The sequence below is a fragment of the Cavia porcellus genome, unplaced genomic scaffold (genome assembly GCF_034190915.1).
Source record: "Cavia porcellus strain 051 isolate PalLab524CR breed Dunkin Hartley unplaced genomic scaffold, mCavPor4.1 scaffold_5, whole genome shotgun sequence".
Classification (NCBI taxonomy): Eukaryota; Metazoa; Chordata; class Mammalia; order Rodentia; family Caviidae; genus Cavia; species Cavia porcellus.
Window position 1 is genome coordinate 81082800 of NW_026947488.1, and position 25052 is coordinate 81107851.

The 25052-nt window shown below is 39.7% G+C and overlaps 1 protein-coding gene across 7 annotated transcripts in view; it reads right to left on the reverse strand.

The window, feature by feature from the left end:
* Positions 1-25052, reverse strand: part of Plch1 (phospholipase C eta 1) — a 267872-nt gene that overhangs the window by 198228 nt on the left and 44592 nt on the right. For all 7 annotated transcript variants that reach the window (XM_063249222.1, XM_063249225.1, XM_063249223.1 and 4 more), the window contains exon 2: positions 18093-18211. In XM_063249222.1, the coding sequence (XP_063105292.1) occupies positions 18093-18171 (79 nt within the window). In that variant the 5' untranslated portion in view covers positions 18172-18211. The remainder of the gene's footprint in view (positions 1-18092; positions 18212-25052) is intronic.

The window sequence follows — 25052 nt, forward strand, 5'->3', positions numbered from 1 at the left end:
AATCACATGAAGATAGATTAGATTGAGTGGGATGGGATGGGATGGAATGGGATGGGATGGGATGGGATGACATGACTGAGTTGAGACTTTTGGTTCCCATGCCCCACCATTTAACTGCTTCTTGAGTAAAGTCCAATTATCATTTTTTGAAAGATACTTGGAGTTCATCGAAGGTGGTGGATTGCTAGGTAGCAAGGTAAAGAGCCTCTCTCAGAGAAGTAACTCAGATGCTAGAATTTAACATCATGGAGAAGACCAGATGAAAGGAGAGAGATTCGCATGATCCAAGAAGAAACTAAGGAAAAGAAAAAGGGAAAAAGAGAAGAAAGAAAGAAAGAAAGAAAGAGAAAAAGAAAAGAAAAGAAAAGAAGGAAAGAAAAATGTGGATGGAAGGCTGAAGTCAGATGCGCTCTCACCAGAGCTGGTCCCATGCTGTGCTGAGCACCTTGGAGTCAGATGACTTGCGGTTGCACTGAAGTCATGGTCACACTAAAATCGAGGATTGGTGAGCCCAAGGCTTTTGAGGGGAGGATGCACTGCAATGGAAGACGGGGCCAGCAAGGAGAGCTGCACTAACCCGCAGTGAGTGCTTGGAGTTAGGTCCTTTGGAGGGGGTGACTGGCTGGATGACATATTAGAGTTGGGCAGCACAGTCCAGAACCAGGAACTGCAGTGACATCAGTCAGCCTCTCCTGGTGCAAAGCAAGCTGGTGGGACCTGCTTTGGCTGGGTCATGCCCCTGATCAGGACCCAATAGCCAGGAATAAAACTGACATCCTCATGGCACAGACTAACAGAGTGAATGCACATGCTGGTTGATTGGCTCAGAGGACAGAGGCCAGCCCACATCATCCCTGTGTGCACCTCACAGATCAACAGCAAACTGGAAAGGGCAGTAATCCCCTAGTGAGCACATTTCAGAAAAACTGTAAGCAATACAGAAAGGGCCTGAGACTTCCACCATACACCTGTCTGAAAGAAAGCAGAAACATGACAAGAGAAACAAACAAGAAAAAACCTCCAGCAGCCAACCCAGGAGTTATAAGTCCAGGAGAGGTAAATACAGAAGAGATCGAGGGCAGCAAACATGCAATATCAGAAATGGCATCAGCGGACATAAAGAAATATCTTTGTGACATCATAGATGAACTCAAAACTGAAATATGAATTCAAGTAAAGCAATATATAAGAAGATTAATAAAAGAAATGTTAAGCACCTCTCATTAAGACAGATAGAAGAATGGAGGAACTCAGAAAAAGAGAAACCTTCGATGATGAATATGAAAAAATCTATAATACAGGAAACAGATTCAAAGAGATTATCAGGAAATTAAAAACTCCACTGAAAGCTGGCATAATTGTTTGACAGAAACTAAAGTTAGACTTTCAAAACTTAAAGATAGGTTTGCAATGTTTAATTGCAAAAGGAAAGATCTCTTAAGAACAATAAGGAAACAGGCAGGAACAATACAAAGGCTAATAGTAACAAGAAGATCTATAACTTAAGAATAAAAAATGTGAGGGAAGAAGCAGGGGTAAACACAAATGAAATACAAAGGCTATTTACAGAAATAATTAAAGAAAACTTCCCAAGCATAGGAAAAGGAAATAATATTCAGATATATAAGGCATACAGAACTCTAGCCAGCTACAACCAAACAGATCTACACCCAGACATATAATAATCAAGATCCCAGAAATTCATCACAAGAACAGAATATTAAAAGCTGTCAGAGAAAAGAAACAGATCATCTATAAAGGAAAACCCAAAATCATGACAGGCTTCTCAACACAAACCATTAAATTACAAAGAGCGTGAAGCAAAGTATTCTAAGCCCTTAAAGAAAAACTCCAACCCAGATTGATGCACCCTGAAAAACTATCTCTCAAAGTTAATGGAGAAACAAGATGCTTCCATGACAAAGAGGAACTGGTGGAGTTCATGACCATCAATTCAACCTTACAAAAAATACTGAAGGACATTCTAGAGAGAGAGAAAAAAATTACCAGGATTCCAGGAACAGCGGCAGATAGGACTCAGTGAATGGGACAGACAGTGGAATGAAGGAGAAAAGTAGACAACCAACGGTAGAAAAAAAGCATAGCTGAGTTGAGGCAGAGAAGATTGACTATAATCTCTAACACAGATGGCCTTGATACACTAACAAAAAGAAACACAGGCAGAGTAGATTAGGAGATAGGGTCCATTGAGATACTCTGTATAGGAAATACAATCTACCTAAAAGAAGGTTTATGAACCGAAAGTCAAAGATGAGAAAACAGTGCTCTATGTGACAGGGAACCAGAGAGAAATATGGACAGCTCATCCAGCAGCTGCAAATAGGTTGGAAAGACATGATACTTTTGTGCAATGGAGAACTACTCAGGTATAATGAAGGAAAACCTTGAGGCTTTAGGAGGTAAAGGAATACAACTCAAGATCAAGCTCAGGGGTAAAAAGGTTCAGAACCACTTAGGTAGATAGTGGATTGCCCCCTAATCTAAAAACTAAAGGTGTTAGTGGGACCCAAAATGTACAAAGCACCCTATGAATGTGAAAGGGAAAGGGAAGGAATTATCTAGAAAAACAAAAAGGAAGGCAGAGGACATTGTTAATAGTGTATCAGGATTTAAAATCCACATTATTCTTACCGCTGTTTAGTTTGATTTTACTGTTCCAATTGTCTACTTGTACCAGATTTGAGGGCACAGACAGCTATTCCAAAAACAGCAGGATATACTTCAGTAACTATCTTTAATTTCCTATTAACTTAATCTGAATCCCTGTATTACTTACCCTGTCTTACTATGACTGATCTTATTTGAATCTGGTTTGTTCGATTGCTGTTTTGTCATGACAGATTTTATTTGAATCTGATATGGTTGATAATATCAAGTCTGAGAGTAGAGACAACTACTCTGAAGATAACAAGATTCAATAGGATTCAATAGGATACCCATCCCGATTAATAACTGATTTTGAAGTCCTGTAATGTCTCCAATGTTTTGTTTTTATTAATATTGTTATGTACTGCTATGTTCAATTATACTATGCCTGATGATGTAGACAATTCTATTGAAGATAACAAGAGACTCATAGTAACCATTGTAGATCAACTTGTATTGTAGCTTTAGGAATTTGTTTTGTTTTGTCTTGTTTGTTTTGTTTTTCCCTCAAATACAGAAATGATAGATACACATGTAGAGACTCATGCATGCGTAGAACTTCTAAACAGTTTATGAGAACTGATTATATAATGCATGATGAAATAAACAACTACTTTGAAGAAAAAGAGACACTAAGGTACGCAGTGCTGATTTTGTAGCATCATGATGTGAAATCCAGAAATACTATTATTCTTTATTCAGAGTGATTTTAGTCTGTTTTGTTTTGTTTAATTTCAACATACATGAAGGTTGAACAGCTATTTTGAAGAGAATGAGAGACATTATGGCAGCCATTGTTGACTTCCCTACTGTCTGGTCTTGAAGACTTAAAATGCCTACATCATCCTGTTTTAATCAGTTTAATACTATTCCATTTTGTATGAATTCACTGTCTGTGAAGATATGGACAACTATTTGGAAGAAAACAAGAGACAATATGATAGATAGTGAAGATTCCTGGTGGTCTTGCTTTGAAATCTGTGATTCTTAAGTTGTTTTCCTATGTTCTGTTTTGTTATGTTCAATTTTACCCTCTTTAAAATAAAAAAAAATAAATTTTAAAAAGATACTCTAAAAGTTTCAAATATATAATCAGAGCTTAAAATTTGGTTAATTATTCCTTGGCTTTTAAATCACTTCAAGAAAGTAAACACAGGGGAGAACATGGCGGATAGATAGCAGCAGCTTTGGAGGCTCTCTGAGAAACCACACTTAAAATCCAGGAATGGTGCCGGGCGAGAAATCCTAAGCAAGGGGAGATATACTTTGCCGATCCAGAAATAAACTAAACTAAGAGAAACCAACTGGAAACGCAATCCCAGTGATATAACAGGAACAGATAAGGTCTCAGCGCGAAAGCTGGACCCCATGCCACTGGAAGTCGCGATTTGAATTTCCTGCAGCTGCTGCTGCGTCCCAATCGGCGTGGCAAGGAGAGAGACGTGAAAGCTCTGAGAATGGGAAGCGGCGAATGGAATTCAGAATGGGAATGGCCGGGAGCCCTGCATCGACCTGTGGTGAGTGATTGGATGGGGGACCCTTCCATAGGAGGCTTCAGCAAAGGACATACTGGGACTGGACAGACTAGCCAGAACAGGTTGTTGCAGTGACTTCAGTCACATATTCCCCTCTCAAGCAGGATTGGTGGGGAGTGCCCAGCCTGTGTGATGCTGCTGACTAAGACCCAGTAGGCTAGCCCAAACCAGGTCCCAGCGCCTGGAGGTGCACCCTAGCAGTGAAGCCTTCAGTAGGTTGATCTGGAGGGGCGGGCCCAGCAGAGGCTTCCCAGGTGTCTGTCTCCCTAGTACACTGCAGTGGGCGGGAATACTTAGCCGGCGTAATTCAAACAAACTGTAACCGACAAAGAAAGAAACTGGGCCTCCTATATTCACTTGTATAAAAGGAACAAAAAATATGGGAAGAGGGAGCAACAAGAAAGGGTCCTCGGCCCCCAGTACTGAGAAACATGCAATAGCAGACACGGCACCAATAGACATAAAGCGCTATCTTCAGAGCCTCATAGACGAGTTCAGGAATGAAGTTATTAACGACCTGAAGCAAGATACAAGTAGACTAATTAGAGAAATGCTAAACACCGCCCAAGAAAAAACAGATGGTGGAATGGAAGAACAGAAAAAAAGGGGAGAATTGTTTGTTGGAGAATAGAGAAAACATAGAATATGTGAAGCAGGTTCAAACAGATTACCAGGAAACTAAAAACTCTATCAAAAACTGGCATAACAGCTTGAAAGAAACTAAGGACAGATTATCTGAACTGGAGGGCAGATTTGTAATATGGGAGCATGAAATGACAAACTTCTTAAAAATAACAAAAAAACAAACAGCAACAATACAAAGGTTAGAAGATGATAAAAGATCTATAACTTAAGAATTAAGAACATAAAAGAAGAAGTAGGGACACAAACAAATGGACTACAAAAGCTATTCATAGAAATAATCCAAGAGAATTTCCCTAATTTAGCAAATGGTAAAGATACTCAGATGTACAAGGCATATAGGACCCCAGCCACCTACAACCCAAACAGAGCTATGCCCAGGCATATAATAATCAAAATTCCAGAAATCCAATATAAGAACAGAATATTAAAAGCCATCAGAGACAAGAAACAGATCACTTACAAGGGAACACCTATCAGAATTACAGCAGACTTCAAGGCACAAACCATCAAATCACGAAAAGTGTGGGGGGAAAATAATTCAAGCTTTGAAAGATAATAACCTCCAGCCAAGATTGATATATCCTGCACAACTGTCCCCAGAAATTGATGGAAAAACAAGGTGTTTCCAGGATAAAGAGGAACTAGAGGAATTTGCAACCACCAATTCAACTTTACAAAGAATACTGCAGGATATTCTAAAAAAGGAAAGATTCCAGGAATATTTACAAAATTCCACGCATAGATATCTCATACATTCTTCTATTGTGGAGCAGATGACTCTTACACACACACACACACACACACACACACACACACACACATATATATGTAAATATATATATAAATATATATATGTAAATATATGTATAAATATATATATATATTTATACACACCTTCTTTTTTTTTTCTCCTGTGCCGGGGATTGAAACCAAAGTCTCATGTACAGGAGCCCAAAGCTTTGACTGAGCTACCTCTTCAGCCCTGTATCTTTCTCATTTGATGTGTTTGCTTCCCACATCCTGCAAGATGCAGTGTAACTGAGGTTATCATTACGGAAAACAAGTATTATCAGATGTGTAAATTCAATTGTTTTGTTGAGATAATACATCGTAGTCACCTTAGGCCTGGAGGTTTTACCACAACAGTGGCTGCCCACTGAAATCAACTGCAAAGTTCTAAAAACCTCCCAGTCCCCCTGATTACACCCAGGTGTGGCAATCTTATGGCATGCATCCTATAGTTGGTTGCTTGCTATCACTGAAAGCTCTAAAAGTTTCAGCATCACTGGGTATGGAAGGTTCCGTAAAGTTCAAAAAGACTTTTAGAACAATAAAAGCAGAACCTCTGAGCTAGGACTTGGGTAACCCACCCACCATCACCTTAATCTTTAAGCCAGTGGATTCCAATGGGCAGCCCTCACTGGGATGCACTGGTTTAAAGACTAATTGATTACAAAACACATCTGGAGATACATTCTGCTTAGCTTAAAATCACAACACAATGCCACAAAATTCTGACACTGGCACAGTTTCAAAGAATGGCCATTAATGTTCAATTAATTTCTAGTTGGCAGGAGTAAAAGTAGGACACTAAATAATACGTATGTTCACAGTTCTTCCTTTTAATGGAGCATAAGCCATAACCCTCTACATTTAAATAGGAAAAAGTGTGACAACACCTGTCAGTTACATGCCAAGGGATGAAAAGGGGCAAAACAAAATTTGGACCAAAAAAGTTTTTAGATATCTTGCACTTAGCCTTCTCAGATAGGTGTTTATTTCTCAGAGCAATTTTGCTACTTGTGAGACAATATTGTGCTCTCATATTGCTTAAGATCCTTAGATAAAAGCCCTTACTCCTGACCATTTTTGCTTACTTTTTAAGATGAAATAAAAGTGCATTGTCTTAACTTTTAAAGAAGCACTGTGCTGTCTCTTTGTTCTCTGCATGAACTCCCCAGTCCTCTCTTTTACTGGTGCTTCTGTTTTTGTGCAAGTCTCCTCTATGTCTATTCTATGCTCCTGGTGGTAAGAATTATCACACAGAGAGTGAATGCTACCTCTGCAAGGGGAAATTTTCAGAGACATGCAGCAGAGAATTTTAATAGCATACAAATACTGCAATCGAGCAGCTTTTACTAATAATGCTATTTTAACAGGAGAAATCTCCCAGTTTCAGAGTTGAACAAAATACATAATCACATAATCAGGAGAGAAAGTCTAGAAAGTATTAATAAAATTTAAAAGCCTAAGAAATTCTATTATAAACAGATTTATCCTCATTCATTTCCAGTTGTTATATAATTTCAATAATCTTTCTAGGACACACTTGGATTCTCAGAAGTGATCTTTCCTTTTGCAGTCTCAGGAGAATAGGTTTATGGGTCTTCTTTTCTGAATTGTCCATGGCAAAAGCCTGAGTGAAAGAAAGGATGGTAGCCAGAGGACCAGGAAAATGTTAAAAACTGAACCCAGTTGTGTGGAAAAAAAAAAAAAAAAGAAGAAAAGAAAGAAACACTCGATAGGTCTTATCTGCCCTATTAAATAAAATTAAGAAATTAATTCAGTGATATTTTGTTGAGTACCTACTACAAGCAATGGTGGTACTTCATGCTGGAAAAGGAAGTCACAACAGTCTCAGATCTGAGTGGTACTTGGGGCAGGAGATAGAAATTAAACTAGCTGTTATATAATTGTTTTGTAACAGTAGCAATAGGCAATGAGACAGCAACACAGGATGATAGATTATCATCCAGAGCCTAATTTAGTCTGGGAAATCAGAAAAGTCTTCTCTGTAGAAAGGATCTTTACTGTGGGACCAAGAGATGGCTTGAAAGTGACTAAATGGAGAACTGCTGGCTTCACGGGAAAGGGCTGCAAAGGTCAGTGGAGACAGGGTGCATAGAGGAGGACTAAGGCCAGACAGGACTGGAAGACAAACAGCTACCACAAAGGGAGGAGGGAATTCTGCTATAGGTACATTGAGTCCAAGGACCTAGAGGACATCAGTGGAGCCAGCAGGCAGTGCTGGGTGTGTAGGTGTGAAGCCCAGAGGTAAGGTCTGATACCAGATCCCATGATTGCGGTTACCAGCATCTACACAGGAGTGGAAAATGTGAGCATAGCTGAAACCACTTCGCCCTGGGCTCTGGCCTTTAAATGAAACATCAGGGTATTCCTTTGAAATTAATAGCTTATATTTTGTAAAAACCCCCAACAGATTTGCTGAATGAGCCCTAAAATAAAACATGAGATCTATCAGAGTGACTTCATTTACACTGTATGAAGGGACAGACTGCAGCTTTTCAGCATTGTTTTGACAGATGGGAGACGAGGTTTGCGTGATTACAAATGCAATCACTAATAATTATTGCTGTGGCCCAAGAAAAAAATCTAGATCTTTTGTGCAACTAAATTAAATAATTACAATGTTTTGGAAGAACCCTGAATATACCGATAGATATTTCATTCTCTATCAATCTCTTTGCATACATTAGGCACAGAGCAGGAAAGATAATTGGGAAAATGAGAGAGCAAAGAAAAATTAATTATAATTATGGAAATGCAGCTTAAGGAACAAAGGCTCAAATTTGTAACACAGGTCTAAGGGGAAATAATTCTCATTAAGTACCACTTAAAACAGGAGAAGTTTGCAAATCTGAAGGAAAGCTGACTTTATTAAACACATTGTTTCTTCCTTCTAATTAAGTAATTAGAAAACTGATATTCCCCACCATAAAGAAGTAAAGCAATCCAGAAATTTTCTATTTGGCTGACCTCACAGTGGTCATAGTTTGAAGGAAAAGAACTTGAGAATCCAATGGAAAAGGCCAGCCAAAGATCTTTCTTGAAAGCAAATAGGCTTGCTTTAGACAATTAGAGTTAAAGCACTGAACAATGAATATTGTTATTTCTCGCCTCCTTCATCACCTTCTATCATTACAGAATGTGAAAGGCCTCACCATAGAGAATCTGACAGATCACAGTGGGACCATTCTCCCAGCAAAATCCTTTCACTGAATTTGATTCCCAATGAGGAGAGAAGGCGAATGCTGAGGTATCTCAACACACTTTTTTTTTTTTTGGTAGATACTGATTCTTGTTTGGTGCTGACTAATCCCACTACACAACCTCATAAAATGCAAGCACAGAATAGGACACCATTCATTTAGAGATTCTAATCTACAGTGCAAGCAGACAAATTCCTGCCAGGAGTTGCTCTAGAGGAGGGAGTCCTAGAGTTACGGGCAGTTGAGTTACATAAAAATATTATAGGCAGTCAAACAGGGCTGGGCCCTGGAAGGAACCAGTGCAGGAGGCCAGATAACCTGCAACTGTGGGAGAGACAGACACCTCTGCTGTAGGCCAGACCTCAAGACAAAAGATAAATTGAATGCATCCACATACTTCTTAAGGATAAGCATCAGGAATTGATGTTCTAAATAGGTCTCTCTCACCATAAGGAAGCCCAGAATCACCATCCCAACCCCCTACAGGAAGTCATCCTCTTTAAGTGTGCCTGCTTGCTACTTGACTCACTTCCCCATTTGTCCCTGATTTAATCAATTTTACCTGAGCAACTAATTTTATTGGTTGGCCAGTTCTGTCCCATCTCATGGCCACCTTGTGAGTTCCCATGTTTTTCCCACCACAGATCTGTCTCACTTTGTGATTTTGCTCTATAAAATTCCCTAGAAAAGACAGTCTTTGGCAACCCACTCAGGACCCCTTCTATCTCTCTCAGACAGAAGCTTTCTTTCTCTAGATAAACATATTCTGCTCTTAACCTCCATTATTCCTAAAATTCATTCTTCAATTTTGCAGAGCATGAATTCCTACTAGACATATAGAAGGTTGGGAGTTTTGTTGCCCTGTATCACTAGGAGAACTGTAAGGAATGGATAGTGGAGTCCCATATACATCACACTATGCCCCATTATGTAGGTAACACCCAAAATGCCCAGGATGGCAAGGACAGCACACTGATGAGTAAGTCTGGAGGTCATACTCCTCCCTGCCAAAGACCAGCAGAAGAGCTACAACTGAATGACTCAGATTTCTTCAGGCTACAGTCAATAAGTCTGGGGAGAAGGGAAAACTTCATATCCATTCCACCTTCCACAGTTCCTGGCAGTGCACAGAGCTTCACATGAAAAACAAAAAACAAAACTCAGGTGCCCTAGTGCCTCAAGGTCAAGGAAACCCACGCACTAGCCAATGGGAACTGGAAACCCAGAAGAGGTGAGAGGAAAGGAGTCCTTCCTAAAGAATCCTGGTGACAGCAAGGCCAGGGTGGAATTAAGCATTCATACGTAATGGAATCAGAGAGGATCTGGACCTCCACACCATCACTAATACACAGGTTAGCAGATGGGGTTTTGTCCCCATCTCTCTTGTACCAAACCTGGCTAGCAAGGCCTTGAATTTCTTTGGAGGAAGGAATGTATCCAAGACAGGAGACACTCCCTACCTTCTCTTTAGCCACCGACAATCGGGCCTGGGGTATCACGCTGGGTTTAAGTGAGTTTCAGATTAAAATCTTAAACTGCATTGGACGGGCAAAGTAAGAGTTTAGCCAAGATAGTACAGAGGAACAGGACACATTTTAAAGCATTCATTGGAAAAGAGTAAAACAATTTCACATACATGCTTCACTAAACTGAGAATGCCAATCACAGAGAAGGAAAAACAAAGAAATGGATTTTAAATTTTAAAATATAAATAGTATTTCATTGAGGCTTTCACTGAAGAGTTTCCCATTTCCAAAAACTCAAGGAAGAACATGCACTCCCAAAAGATTATACAACAAGCATGTTTCATGCCAGTTCGTTTTAAAGGTTAAATGTTTTATTTTCTGACATACAAATACCCATCTTTCTAACACCTATATGAATAGCTCTGATTTTCCTCAGACAGGGAAAAAAGAAAAGAATATAAACTTGGTCATTTCATTCACAGCAAATTCCTCAGTTATCCTCTATTTAAAACTGGGGTGAGCAGAGGAAGTAAAGAACAAAGCATTTCTTAAAATTTTAGCATTTAGAAAGGAGCTCAGAGAACATGTGCTATAATGCCCAGCAACTTGTTGATATGGAAATTGTAGTTGCAAAGAAAACAACTCACAGGATAGAACCCTACCCCTGGATATGGCCTACACTTTCACTGCAAGATACACTTGAACATCACTGTCTGTCTGCCTGGGTGGTTGTCAGCAGGGCTCAGGAAGTCTGGGGGCAGGGAGTGCAACAGGAACAGATATGCAAGCATTCCAGAATGTGTTCTTTTATGTCTTATAAAATTTAAATGACAAGTGCATTTTCTCACTGAAAGCCTGTTTTCTTAACCCTTCCTCTCAACTCTTCTTTGAAATATTTTTCCCTGTAATGTTTCTCTCTAAGAGCCTAAGGGTAATATAGTTGACTTCACTGATGCTCACAAAATCTCAAGTATTAATACATTTAAGAGTATATTATATGACTAGAATTTGTTGGGGCAAGATGCTCCTGACTGGTAAAGCTAGACTTTGACTCAGTAAAGAAACACGTCTATGATACTTAGCTTCAGAGGATTTACACAATTAATAGTTGAATCTGATGCTGTCAAAAAAATTTTTTTAAGTGGAGAGTGGTGGGGTAGGAGAAAAAAAAGCATACAGATTGTATCATGTACATATATCAATTCTCCACAGTTAACGGAATCATCACGGCTTGCAAACAGGTTTTAATAAAAAATGTTTAAAGGAAATGCTACATCAACACAAAATCTAGTTACATAAAATCTGCCTCTAAAGCAGGCAGGCTGACAAGTAAACTGGCTAAAATTAATTGGAACTGTAATTTAATTCTGCACAAATTCATTCTCCTTTTTTACCAGACAAGATTTGGCATTGTTGTCTCTCCTAGTAAGGATGGATACTCAGGGATGAGAATGTTCTTTTTTTTTTTTTAGTATAATCTTGAAAGCTTGAGTGTCATCCTACCTACTGACTTCTCCATGGTCAAGAGGAACCCATGACTACCCCTGCACAAATACACATAACACACAAACATATACAACATATAAACATACAGACACGCCTCCTTAAAGATAAGAGGAGGTGGGTTGCCAGTGCAACACTATCTACCAAGTATACAAATGAAGAATCAAATAAACAAACTTCCTTCCTCTATGTCACCATCTAACTAGCCTTTTATTTCCATGTTCCTGGCCCTTAGGACACATCCGTACTGACAACACAGAAATCTCAAACACTGCTGTTAGACGGAAACTTTGAAACTGCACACAACCTTTAGCTTGGTGAAAAGCAATTTAACTTGTCAGTGGGGTAGTGCAAATCTGTAATCCCAGCACTCTGGGAGGCTGAGGAAGGAGGATCACAAGTTCAAGCCCCAGGCTGAACAATTTAAAGACATAGTAACAGCCTGTCTCAATAGATAGATTAGATAGATAGATAGATAGATAGATAGATAGATAGATAGATAGATTGGCAGGCCGGCCCTGGATTCATTCCCTACTACTACAAGAAAAAAGTTATTCAATTAATTAAATCAATTGATTCCATTAACTGTGAGGCAAAGTATACTTAAAGTAACTTTTTGAAACATATACTACATAGATATTTTAATAAGAAAACTGCTTTTAATTTTATCCCTATGTAGGAAAAGATATTCATAATTCAATTTAAAATGCTTTTCTATGCTATGTATGGTGACACATGCCTGTAATCCCAGCACTTGGAAGGCTGTGACAGGAGGATTACTGCAAATTCAAGGCCAGCCTGAACTACACAGTTCTCAAAAAACCTAAAAGAAAAAAAAAATTGCTGTTTAGTCTAGATTTCTGATCATTCAAAAATACTCATATAACAATAACAATGCAAATAAAATTCAATATAAAAAGTTAGAATAACTAACTTGTAGAAACATCACTTTTTTCAATACTACAATTATAACAAGTGGAATGTAAAAGTAAACATTAAATCACTTCCAACTGAGGCAGAAGAGAAGGGCTTGGGCTACTATTTTACTTTCCTTCTGCAGCTGCCTCAAATGCCTTCCTGCTGGCCCAGCGGCAGCAGGTGCCCGTCCCATGGCTGCTCCAGAAAATATTGAATATTCTTTGGCTACATCAAGCTTCAGACAGGACCTATCCCAGATGACTACATCTACAGCCTCACAGGATGATTCCCCTCCTTTGGCAAACCTCATGATTAGGTTCATGATTAGGTTCCCCACAACCCAACAGAAAGCCTGACACTGCACAAGTGCAAGGCCATCTTTTCATCTCATATAAGCAACCTCCAGTGCTGTCAGCAGCGTCAGTCCACCCACAGCTGCTCCTTGCACTATAGCACCTAATAAAGCCTCTTCCAAGTGGCATATTTTTGCCTACTCACTATTTTATCTTAAGTAGCACATGCTGAGCTGGTACACTGAAGACCACTAATACCACAGACTGCTGGTTGCTTTCAGTAACACTGAAGGTGGCCAGCAGCAGCGAAAAAAGAGTAATGGCGAATTGCCAAGAACCACAGTCTCCAGCAGCCAGAAAAGTTCCTGAAGGCTTTCAGCAGCTTCTGGCTCCAAGCTGCAAGAAAGGCACTAACACTAAGAGCTGATCGCCATTGGCATTCAGAGCTCAGGACCATTAACACTAAAGAGCTGTGTTTTGCCAATCTGTGCTTTCTATATAGACTAAGCAAAAACTCTCAATCAATGGTAACATCTTGTACCACTCTCTTTAGTAACTCCTGAAAAAAGGGACAGATAACAGTAATGGCTCCAAAGCAGCTCAGCAATCAGCCCATGTCTGATTTCCACCCTACGTGTGGCCAAGAACACATGCTAGACAGTAATACAGACATATTCTATTAAGGATCTCAAATGTTTAGAAAAGCTTATGTGCATAAGAAATTACACACATTCACTGCAAGTGCACTGGTCATTAGTTTAAGAATCAAGACTATATCCCAGATTAGAAAAAAGTTTGTAATCCACTACAATTAAAATAAGTAGCTGAAGGGCCAGGCACAGTGACACGTGTCTGTAATCCCAGCACTCAGGAGGCCGAGACAGGAGGATAGCACAAGTTCAAGACCAGCCTGAACTATAGAGCTCAACTCTATCTCAGAAATAAAAAAATTTAAAAAAGATAAGTAGCTGAAGACATAGACAATTTTCAAATCAAAATAATTCACTAAAAGTATAAGCTACTGAGGCAAGGTTTATACTGCACAAAATATTCTTTGCTCAAATTTTTCCTCAAATATTTTAAGAGAATAAAAGCAAAGTAGAGGGAAATCCCAGCAATTAGCTTCTTTGACAGATTTAAATCCCTTTGCTTTCAATAGATTCCCCAAATATCTGGGCAAAAAAACAATGAGAAATATAAAAACTTAATTCCTAAGAATGCTATTGTCATCACTCAACATAGAATCAAGTTTAACCAGCTCATTTCTAATAACCAGGAGACATTTCTCAGCTTTTTCCAGATGGTCCTTCCTGCATCAGAAGTATTAGGAAGATGAAATGACACATAAAATTCCGGACAGAGGGGCGGGGGACTTAGTTTAGTGACATAAACACCTGCCCGGTAAGCGCAAAGTTGTGAGTTCGATCCCCGGTACCAAAAAGAAAAAAAAAATCTGGACAGAAGCAGCCCATTTCCAGCATTTAATAGTCTCTTCTTTGGGCTCTTCAATGTTCTAAATTGTTTCCAATGAGAATACACTGCTTGTATGCTCAGAAAATCAGGTTTAGGACTATGATTTATGGCCTGTAAGAGATTACAAATACTACCTTTCCATGTTAACTTTTATTTTAGCCCAAAAGAGTACTCATTTCAACATAGTTCTTTCCTCCCAGGAACATGGCTTACATCTGTATATATAAACAGACTCCAGCCAGCACACTTGCACATCATCCAAGACTGCATAGCCCAGCACTCCTCCATCTTGCTAATGAGGGAAATTGTTCTCTTCTGTTTGTAATGAAAGAGGTTTTGTTTCTTTTTATTTAGGACTCTCTGATTCTATAAGGGGTGCTATCAACATAAACAGCCAAGTTAGTATACAAAAATCCTGGTCAAAAAAGCAGTCAGAGGGGCTGGGGATTTAGCTCAGCGGCATAAGCGCCTGCCTTGCAAGCAGGCAGTTGTGAGTTCGATGCCCAGTACCGATAAAAAGGAAAAAGACAAAAAAAAAAAAAAAAAAAAAGCAGTCAGAAAGTTCACCTTCTGTGATGGAAGCCCCTCCATGTTTTGACTTAAGGTGTCCTGCTGCTTTTGTCTCTCAGAAACGTTCTGAAATCCTAAAGAAAGACATTATCACCATAGCCCACTTAATGTAAAATATACAAAGACTTCTCACAACTCTTCTCTAAGTTCAACAAGTTCCTATCTTAAGAGGAATTGATTTCTGCAGAGGCAGAGGAAAAGGAAAGGGCACCTTTCTGTCTGAAGTACCCCCATCTCCTCGGGCATAGACATCCAAAATGATACTCAATGTTACCAGAAATACTTAAAGCTGCTTCTGTATTATAAGTGGATAGAATCATAATTCTAATTGGCTTTGGTCCTTTTAATCTTGAGAGGATTTAATATCTCTAAATCCTTTCAAAAGTGCATTTGAATAGTAACATTCCTATTTTAAATACTCTACTGCCCCCTTGTGCATCATAAAATACAGTCAATATAATTCTCAGAAACGCTCCATTCCCTTCCTCCTTTCAATCCCACTTGCCCTCCTTATTTACAAAAGTTTTGTTTCCATTTTTTTTTTTTTCCTTTTTTTAGAGAAATGAGAAACAAGGTATATTATGTACAGGTACAAATTTCCTATGATGAATGTTACCATTATATATCTAAAATGTACCAATAAAAAATATAAAAGAAAAGCAACAGGAAATTCAACAGGATTTCAGAGATTAGGAGTAGAAAGAATTTAACAAAACCATCAAGACCAACATGCTTATTTTATAGAGAAGTGAGTTAGTTCCTGAAGAATTCATACAAGTTTTTACATTGTTCTTTGGGCATATGGTACATGCCTGTAGTCCCAGCACTCAGGAGGCCGGGGCAAGAGGGTCACCATGAGCTGGAGGCCAGCCTGGGCTACATAACGAGCTCAAGGCTAGCCTGAACTACATAGTGACACCCTGTCTCCAAAAAAAAATTTTTTTTTTATATTACTAGCTAATAACAGAGCAAATACCGCTGAATAAAATTCAAACCTCTGAGTGTTAATTTCTCTATTAAAGTTGAACAGTAGCCTGGAAGAAAAGGAACAGTGGAGTTTTTGGAGTCACACAAACCAGGGTTGATTTTTGGATCACTACTTCAAAGCCTCCCCAAGCCTCCGTTCCTTATCCATAAAATAAGACTACTAGTAACTATTGTAGGTGGGGTGGCCCATGAGCCACTTGCCTCAACACTAAAGAGGCTGAGGCAGAAGGATCATGAGTTTGAAGCCAGATTTGAGCTATATAGTAAGTCTGAGGCCAGACTGAGTTACATTGAGAAATTTTATCTCAATAAATAAAAATAATAATACCAGCATCAACAGTAATAACTATTACAAGATGTTGAAAAGGTTCTATAAACAATGTTCAGCAAGTCCTTCACATAAAGAACCTTCAAAACAGTCATATACTAACTGGAGTATGATAACTAATATATATTAAAATTGTTTTTAAGTTACAATTTTTGAGATTCTAGAAAAAGGCACTTAAAATAATGAAAATAATAGTGAACTTAAGACATTTAAATCTGAATCTCTTAAAACTGGAATAAAGTTTTGAGAAGTAAATCTAGTTCTGACTTCTGTGTTTCTTCAGTTATCGTATTTATTGCTTTTAAAAACAAAGACAGCCTGGCGTAGCAGTGTACACCTACAGTCCTAGCTCCCTGGAAGAAATGGGACAGAAGGATTGCTTAGGCCCAGGAGTCGGAGGCCACCTTGGGCAACGTAATGAGAGTTCACTGGCTAAAAGACATAAATAAGTAAAATCCTAACAGAAAAACACATTCCAATGGGCCGTGGGCATGAAAAAGATAAAGCAAGGCACAAGTTCCTGGCACTAGGTTCACAACACGCCAAGCACAAGCTCGCTCCAGGTTTTCCAGTCCCAGTCCCCACGCATGCCGCTCAGAGCACTGCCCTGCAGCATCAGTGAGAACGCCCGCCTGAGGACGCAGGCAGAGTTTTTATTGTGCCCTTGCAAATAACCCCACCAACTCCAGCAGCCATTTCATCTCCACTTCCCTTACTTTTCCATGGTACTGTAACAAAGTGATTGAATAAATGTTGCTAAAGAAAACTCGGTAAACTAAGTTCTGTTTGTTATCTTAAACTTAATGGAAAGGAAAAACATACATTCATACATTAAGTCTGTCACCACAGTGAGAAAAAACCAACTTTAGGAAACTAAATCACCTTAGGTTTTAAGGTGATTTTCTGTTAAACGGCGCTCCATATTGCATCAAACCTTATTTTCCTCTATAATTCCACTGGATTCCAATGGAGACAATGCACAAATTCTGGTACCACATAAATCTTTGACTCTTAAATAAATTTCGCTCACAAGTATCCCGATAACTGGATTGACAGAGCTTATCCCTGACTGCATTAGCACAGTACAAACAGATGTCAGCAGGATAAAGGCGATTCATCTTCCTTTGCCATTAAAATGACTAATATTGATTATTCTCTGATTTGCGGCTGCACTAATCCATCCTGATAGCAATGAGTAAGTGCTGTAAACTCTTCTGCCGTGGCTTTATATGTGGCCTGACACACAGTTAAAGCCCCAAGACACAGCAATAAAAAGAGAGAGACTTCTTTCCAATTATTGCCTAAAACAGGTGACCATCATCCCCTTTAACATTTGCATTTGGAAAGAACACACCATTGCGGTAATAAGCACTGCGTGGTGATCTACAATTACTAATTGAACACTTACTATGAGTCTTGCCCAAAAAAGTTACAAACACCAGGAAGAAATATTAGTGGAGTCCACAGTGTAGTAGAAGAGGAAAGCATTTTTTAAAATTCCATTATTGTTATTGAGGTGGGGCACATTGCTAAAACATGTGCAGTGGGAGTTTTCTGGGTAATAACCACAAACAAGTTACCTGATGCTCTTGGTCCAGCCCAACAATTACACTGTGTTTGCATCTAGAATGCAGAATAAAAGTGCTGTCACAGACAAAACGTAAGACCCAACCATGTAAACACTAGAGACAGCTCACCATGAAATACACCGTTGTCCACCAGAAAATGCCTGCGGTACTGCACACAGTTCCTTTTCTCCGAGTTCCAGTAACTCATTGTCTGAAGATTTCTGGCACAGCATCAAAACCAAATTGCCCTGTCAGAGGAAACAGAAGGAGGCAGAAATGAAGAAAATGACAGCCACATGTTCACACCGGTAGCATAGTGCCATTTTTAGTCAGCTGCCCAGCACTGAGACAACACACACCGCACACAACTTTGCACAATGAGGGTGAGTCCCCCAAGCCCTAGAAAATTCCCACAGGTGATCCCTGCAGCTCGAATGTCACTTAGCGGACCAAGACAGTAACTTCTTCAAACAGCGCTGGTAAGGATCAAAGTTTCTGCTGTCTTTTGGGAAAATACAGGGACCATCAACGGGCAAGCATCAGGACTGGTTCAGGCATGGGCTCCATGGCACGCCCTATCCCACCTGGTCCTAAACCAGGCAGTACTGGTAACATTGCATGAAATTTCATTCCCAGGCGGTAAGGTTGTCATTCCTAACTTCTGGCTTTGGTGTGTTGGTACTATTCTGTGGACTGAGTGATCAATCCTCAGAAATAATAGAAATGAATTAGTGTTCATGAAGTCATGGGTAAGTCAAGCACCATTCAAAAACAAAACAAACAAACAAGAACCTGCTGATGGTCTTTTCATTGTTGCAGGTGTTTAAGACCACTAGTGCCTGGCTCTGCCCACGCTGAACTTATCAGTGTAACTAGAGTGGGTCCCAGGCCCCAACCACACTGAATTAGCAGTGCCTCTCCTGCGTGAGATTCCCACCTCCACAGACACAGAGAAACAGTGCTAACTAGAGCAAGAATTTGAAAGGCAGAGATCTGAGCTGATGAATTAAGCTCCTCCAAAAGCTGATGTGCATAACTCTGAACAAGGGCCCCTTTGTTCATGGGATTTGGCTAACGCAACTTTTCAGAATTCCAATCTCCTTTCTCCTCCCAGAATAAAAGTAGGCAAAACCAAGCAAGGCTTGACACAAAGCAAAAACCACAGAAAACAATTTGTCATCTGTCCTATTAAAGCCATCTAGAGTTTTGTAAAAGTATTACAGGGTGAAGTCAGGGGCTTAGTGAAAACAATAAATTATCACAGCACTGTGTATGTGTTAACGGAACAACTGGTTATAGCTACTGAGGCTTTGGCCTGAGTTTCTCCTTGGCTCCCGGGTGCCCATCTTCCTTAACTCCAGCACTATCCTAGCCTTCCTCAGGCCACACACCTGTACCTTCAGTGTCCTTGCTTTGATCCTCTCTAGCTAAGTCTGACTGCTTATCCTATTCCCCAAGACTGAGAGAGTCTCATCTCTGTATGGGACTGTTCTTACAAAGAGATTTTAAAAAAATAGCTGATTAATGAAACAACCCCACCTCTGCCCTCTTCCGAGCCCAAACTGTATGCTACAAAGGTCTCTTTTCTTTTCAAAAAAAGGGGGGGGGGCATTTTTAGCTGGGCGTGATAGTTTATACCTGTAATCCCAGCATGCAGGAGAGGCTGAGGCAGAAGGATCACACATTCAAGCCCAGCCAGGGCAATTTAATGACTTAGCAAAACTGTTTCAAAACAAACACACACATACAAACACACACACACACACACACACACAAACAAATAGAAAGACCTGGGCATATAATTTAGTAGCAAAGCCTGGGTTTCAATCTCTAGTACAGGGGAGGAAGTTAGGAAGAAAGACAGGAAGGAAAAGAGGAAGAAAAGCAAGCTGTTATTTGTATTTATTAACTTTAAAAATACAACTAGGGGCTGGGGATTTAGCTCAGTGGCATAAGCGCCTGCCTTGCAAGCAGGTGGTCGTGAGTTCGATCCCTGGTACCGATAAAAATGAAAAAGCCCCCCCCCAAAAAATACAACTCAAACAGTACTGAAATTCAGCAATATTTTTCAAATGGAAGTCCCCTCTTTCTTATCTCATGTCCCTTTCCTGGAATAACTACATATTTTTGGTGTGTATCATTCTATTTTTCCAACATATATAATTTGGTAGTAGTCTATATTTTTAATTAGAAATTTTTTCCAAGAATTGGAAATAATTTTCAATAGTTGTAGTATTTACCTAATTTTAATAAATTTCAGGCCACATATGGTGGCACACACCTGTAATCTCAGCATTTGAGAGAGGCAGGAAAATCAGGGCAAGTTTGAGACAGTTTCACTATGTGATTCAGGCTGGCCTGTCTCAAAAAAAAAAGAGAGAGAGAGAAAGTAAATTTCAATAGTAACATATTTCCTATAAAACATGTATTTGTGATCTACTTTAGGAATGTTTTAATTTATGTGGAATTGAATGACTCTATGTTCATGCTTATTTTTCCCTACAACTTGATCTTGTAGTTTGTACTCATTTGTCACTTTATTTTAACTCTCTGCTCACTGTCAATCCAAAGAAGATACTAAAGTCCAAAGAAAGAATGACACAATTTGTTTATAGTTAGCAAAACACATGCATACATGACCTTCATTTGACCCTTATTAATCATCTGAAACACAGTTATCTCACTCTATTGCACAAAAGAGAAGATGGTATTAGAAAGATTATGTGACTTACCCATGCTACTAGAAAAAGACAGAAATGGGCCTTGAAATCAGATCTTCACACTCTAAATCCAAGATTCTACTCATAATATACCAGCAGGGACTAGGCCGTTACATAATGTGGTGGCTTTACACTATGTCCTGTAAATTCCTACACCTTCCTCAAAGGGGGAATCTAAATTTACCTTCCCTCATATATGGACTGCACTCAGGGACTCACTCACAATGATCAAATGAGCCAGAATTAATGCTATGAGTCTTCCAAAGCAGATCATAATGAGGGTTGCATCTCCTGCCTGGTGCCCTGGCTATCTCAGGGTGTACACCTGGAGGACCCAGCGACCACTCCGTAAGGAAGCCCAGTGTCAAGTGTGCCAGCAGCTACCTGGGCCCTCAGTCACAGCCTGTACTGACCACAGACAGGTGCTAGGATCTTAATGTTTGTGTCTCCCGCCTCCAAATACATATGTTGGTGTCACTGAGTGATGCTATGAAGAGAGAGGGTGTAGGGATTCCATCCTCATTACTGGGATTAGTGCCTTTAGATAAAAAGAAACCCCAAAGTGGACATGGGTAGCCTCCTTTGATGCAGGAGGATCCTAGATTCCACCTGGGCAGCTTACGGAGACACTGTCTCAAAATAAAGCTGAGTGTCATGGCACATGCCAGTCATCCAGCACTCTGGGAGGCTGAGGCAGGAGGAATGAGACTGTGTCTCAAAATAAAAAATAAGCTGTGGAGCAGGATCTGAGTGCCAAATACAGGCACTGCACACACTCCTGGACCTCAGGAAACATTATCAAAGCATCGTGTGCCCCATTTCCTGGATTTCTGCCAGTCAGAGGTTGATGGAAGCCCACATCAGCACCGGCCTCCAGAACCAAAATATTTCAAGACTTAGAGATATAGTATGAAGTGGAGATGATGAATGGGTGCCTAGGGCTGAGAAAGGGAAATAGAGGGCAGTACAATAAAACCATTTCAGTGTCAGCCAGATTTAGAAGGTCCAGAGCCAAAGGGAAGCAACTGAGAGGGATGTTGAACATGAGCTAATCACAATCTATTTCTGGTGCAGACAGAAGGAAGTTCAGGCCCAGAAAGAATGTGAATGGCAAGATACTGCTACCAGCTTCTAGACGAAGCTGGTGGGAAACCCACCTTCAGCAGTCCGAGGTCCTTTTGGATGCTTCATGGCCCAGGATGTTTATGTACAGTGAGACACACTTCCACCACACACATCCAATTTGAAGTTGTTTGGTCAGCACTTCGGCAAAAGGAAAGATTTTTTTGTTTGTTTGTTTTTTGGTACCGGGGATCAGACTCACGAATGCAAGCTTGCAAGGCAGGTGCTTATGCCGCTGAGTTAAATTCCCAGCCCAGGAAAGATGTTTTTGAGTCAATTGTCTTTTTGCTTCAACTTTCCTTTGGGCTTACAAATACATCCTAAGAGCTGTAGGTAATATACATGTCATGTCTACAAACATTTACATTTATAAATAGAACGTACAGATTCCTCATCCTTAAAAATGACTCACAAAATTAAAAAATGGACTGGAGAACTTCAGGCACACAAATAACGTATATCTATCAAAACTAGTTTCAAAATGAGATTTTGTTTTGTGAGAGAGGATATTGCCATGTTACCCAAATTGTCCTGAACTTCAAGGCTCAAGCAGTCCTTCTGCTTCAGCCCCTAGCAACTGAACTACAAGTACCAGTGCCACCACCCGCAGGCAGGATGTTTTTTAAATGAATGGTGAAGTTCCAGAGAAGCTCAAAAAACCTGTGTTATGTCACTCACCCCTCCCCCAGGGACAACAACCATAGATACTGTAGTTTGCTTCTTTAGAAAACACCAACCACATTCTACGATTTTGTAGTCTACCTTTTTTACTTAATAACCTGCTAATATGTTGTGACATGCTTGTCCCACTGAGGAGAAATATCACTCCCAACCTGCTGGCTGTCAGCTGTGCTAAGTTCATGTCCCCTAAAATCAAAGATTAAATTCCAAAGGACAAAGGAGGTTAAGAGTAGAAAAGGTTTATTGAAAGAACTCCTGAGAGACAAGAGGGGTCCTAAAATACTTCACCACCAAGGTCCCTTGTCAGGGGTAATTTACATAGCAACATCACAATGTGGGTACAATGTGGGTCAAACTACAACCAACCTATAAGGTTACGAGTATAGCCACTTAGCAAATATTGATCCAATCATAAAGTGAGTCACGTAGCAAAGGCATGGAAAGAACAAAGGCATTTTTGAGAAGGGACGGGTCCGGATGTTCTGGTCACCCACCTGGGTGACTGATGCCTATCTGAAGTTACTAGATCAGGCGATAACAATCACAGTACAATCTCAAGTTATTGTTTATCCCTCAGGGATGCATGTAAACCCAATCATTCCATCTTTATCTTAGGGCTGGACTTCAACGGATGCACCTCCAGCCACAGTTTTGGAGTGTTCTCATCTTTTGCACTGACTCTCTGGGGCCTCGTCCCTGTCTGCTGTCCATTAATTTCTGACACCCACAACACTACCAGTGAACAAACCTCTACAGACAATAAAGGTGATGTGAAAAGCAAGTTGTAATCAACTCCAAAAATTCTACAGCAGTAATAATAATTAAAAAGTCATATAAACATGAAGAGTCATGCAACAGATGGGCTAAAAATTATCTTAAAGGGTTAAAGGTTCCTAAACTCATTCTATAAACAAGGAACTTCATCTTACATTTCTTTATTTCCTGCCATTATTTTGTAGCTACATGTTCAAACTTACCAATGTCGAACTACAAGACAGTAAGAAACTGGCATTAGTATACTACCAGCACAGAAATAGAAATTTAAGGATGGTACTCTTAGCTAAGAAAAGGTACTTTTGAGTAATAATCATTTTCAATACTTTTAAAATTCTACAAAGAAATAAAACAATCCTTCATACCTACTTAAATTAACTAAAGTTCCCCAAGAAAAAACTCCATAGCAGTAGTTTGTGGGTCCTCTCTCCCCTTGCTCTGGAACCAGCACCCCAGTTTTCCTATAAGAAAACTCAGTCAGTTCCAGCCCTGATTCAACATGCAAGTGCCTCAGGCCTGGCAAATCAGAGAACTCTATTCCCAAGGTGAGTACAGAAGACACTCCTGCCCTTTCCAGACCACTGAGTCAGGCAGATCTCCCTTTAAACCGTTAGAGAAAAGAAACTCCTCTTTCTGTTGGATTGAGATAGTGGGGACGTAAGTCCCAAAACCTAAAGCCTTGCTTGCCATCCTATCAGGGAGAAAATCTACGTAAGACTGAGTCTCACTCAGAGGAATGGAAAGAAACGGTTCTGTTGCTATCAAGGCACCCTTAAAGCCAATGTATCCCTGCATCTCTTGGTTACATGAACCAGTATATTCCCTCTCATGTGCTGTTTGGTTTTGTTTAGACAACACTGAATCAGGTTTTATGCTATCTGCAACCAACAGGACATATTTCCTAAGTAGTGAAATATGTCAGTATAGCAACATACAAACACAATCTACGTGGTAGTCATGATTTCTCCATTCTGATTCCAACTAATTAACAGAGGAGCTTGAGCAAGTTTTTAAGTAGATCTCCCTGAATTTAAACTATGAGTATCTTTACTGGGGCTCTCCCTTGAAATATATTCCATTCAAGATTTCTATTTTGACTGCAAATCATTCCCCCACACCACTTCACAACACATGCAAGCAGAACAAAACAGACCTTCTCTTCTTTGGGATTTTGCTAGCTGTTTTCACATGTAAAGGAAATCCATGCTAGCGTTTTAAACATGAGTGTTATTATTAAACACTAAAATCTGTTCAAGTCACATAAATGGCTTATAAGACAAACTATTCTGATTCATAAATGAACATCAGAATTATAATACTGAGCTACAGAAAAAAATGAAGTACGAAAGAATTTTAAAGAGAATTTAGGGTTGAGAGGAGTGAGTATTGTCAAAAGGAAAACAGAAGTGGAGAGATTTCTCTTCTACACCTTGACTAACACCTGTCCCTCTTCTATGTTGTGACTAGAGCTTCCACAGCCATTCTCCCCGGCGCCCCTTCCACAAAAACAGGGCTTACATTCTTTCTTAGTATGTATTTGTAAGTCACTTAATGATTTACACAGTATTTCCTTCTGTATCTTAACTTGTTATAATTTACCCTGAAAATACCTCTGTAAGTCCACATTAATGAACATGAGTTCAAAGAGAACAACAGGAACCACTAAGTTGCAAACTGACATCTGACCAAATCCACTGTCCCCAGTCCAGGGCAGAATTTGTGTCCAGCACTGTTTCCTCCCTTACATTCTGTTCCCTGTGGAAAAGGCCTGAGGGTGTATTACTGATGATAG